At 45.4% G+C, this 1878-nt stretch overlaps 1 protein-coding gene across 1 annotated transcript in view; it reads left to right on the forward strand.

The window, feature by feature from the left end:
- Window positions 1301–1878, forward strand: part of LOC109821032 (polyadenylate-binding protein RBP47B'-like) — a 702-nt gene continuing 124 nt past the window's right edge. Inside the window, 3 exon segments of the mRNA XM_020387227.1 lie at window positions 1301–1311; window positions 1313–1367; window positions 1443–1874. Coding sequence (XP_020242816.1) covers window positions 1301–1311; window positions 1313–1367; window positions 1443–1874 — 498 coding nt within the window.

Raw genomic sequence — 1878 nt, forward strand, 5'->3', positions numbered from 1 at the left:
AGTTAAGATCTACTCTCTTGTTGTGCACCAGATGTGCTGCCGAAATTTTCGCTACGCACAACAATATAAACATTACGAATCATCATAATGAATAACCACAAATTGAGGAAAGATAGCTATAAGTATTATTACATGTAATTGCATAAATATAACTTCCTACAAGTAAATATGGTTTTACAAAGACAGATTACGATCAATATGATCGTAAACCGCTTATGCTTCTACAACGTCTAATTTAACAGATGCATACCTTTAGTCGGACACCTTTACCATTATAGTTATAATCTTAAAAACCCCTGTTACATTAAGACATTCTAGGTAGACCTTTTTTTCAAGGAAAATTAAACGTATACTAGTTTCTCTCCCCATTTCTAAACTACGGTGCTTGAAGAAATTTTGTTCAAAACTTGGGTTTTGTCGATATTAGTCCCCCACATCTTTCATATTTTGATATTACTCCCCTAAATCCTCATATTTTGAAATTAATCTCCCAAACGTGTTAAAAGTGTTTTGAAATTAGTTTTCCAAATCTTTCAGATTCATGCTAACTAGAGGGGCTAATTTCAAAGCACGTGCAAGATTTGGGGAACTAAATTCAAAATATAAACATACGGGGGACTATATAAAAAACTTAAAGCTTTGGAGGATTAATTCAAAATATGATGATTTGGGGGAGCTAAATTCTAAATATTGAAGATTTGGGGACTAATAAATGTTGATGGTTGGTTGGTTTTACTAACTAATAAATGTGAACCAACTGGTTGGGGCTCTTAAATTCGCTTCTCCTCGCTGGCCGGTGATCTACCCACATACGCATGTGCCAGTTTTTCTCAACCGTTCGGACTTTATACGACTTGAAAACTGCACGGTGCGTTTTATGTTGGAGAAATCGCAACGGGTCGGGTTCGGGTTAGGTAGCATGGCTACCGGAACCCGAAACCGAAGAACAAGCTGGTTATGGGTCTAGTAGACCCAAACTCCATCCACCTGCTCAACTGGGCTTTCGAACTGGTACCTTCGTCAATGGGATTGAAACTGGGCCGCAGCCCGATCCATTCCGGTTTCTGTTCTTTTTTCCTTTTATTTAACTTCGGCCCTAAAACCTCAAATAAATCCCAAACCACGATTTAAAAAAAAAAAAGGAACAGAAAGCCTCGACGCCAAAAAACCCCAACGCCATCAGCAGCAAGCCAGCCCGAGTGCAAAGCCGCATCTTGGTCCGCGCCCGCTCCCGCCGTCGCCGCCTCCGGCTGACCACAGCGCACCAACCAACCTACGTCCTCCGAGACATCGCCACCCTATGATCGGCGACTCCATACTGGGTCGACGAGAACTACCTCGCCGGTTGCTTCTCTCACACCGGCGACGTAAGCCCTAACCCTGAACTCTAACCCTAACCCTAACCCTAACCCTAGACTTCTAACCTCTCAATTTCTCTGCAGGTCGTCTCTATCAAGATCATCCGCAACAAGATAACGGGTCACCCCGAGGGCTACGGCTTCGTCGAGTTCGTCTCTCACGCGGCCGCTGAGTCTATTCTTCAGTCTTATAATGGGCTTCAGATGCCCGGCACCGAGCAGACCTTCCGGTTGAACTGGGCCTCTTTCGGCATGGGCGAGCGGAGGGCCGACGGCGGCCCGGATCATTCGATCTTTGTGGGGGACTTGGCGCCGGATGTTACTGATTACCTGTTGCAGGAGACCTTTAGGGCTCAGTATCCTTCGGTTAGAGGGGCGAAAGTTGTGACCGACCCTAATACGGGGAGGTCGAAGGGGTACGGGTTTGTGAAGTTTGGGGATGAGACTGAGAGGAATCGGGCGATGACGGAGATGAATGGGATGTATTGCTCGACGAGGCCGATGAGGATCAGTGCGGCTA

Source organism: Asparagus officinalis, chromosome 8 (assembly GCF_001876935.1).
Source record: "Asparagus officinalis chromosome 8, Aspof.V1, whole genome shotgun sequence".
NCBI classification, from domain to species: Eukaryota; Viridiplantae; Streptophyta; class Magnoliopsida; order Asparagales; family Asparagaceae; genus Asparagus; species Asparagus officinalis.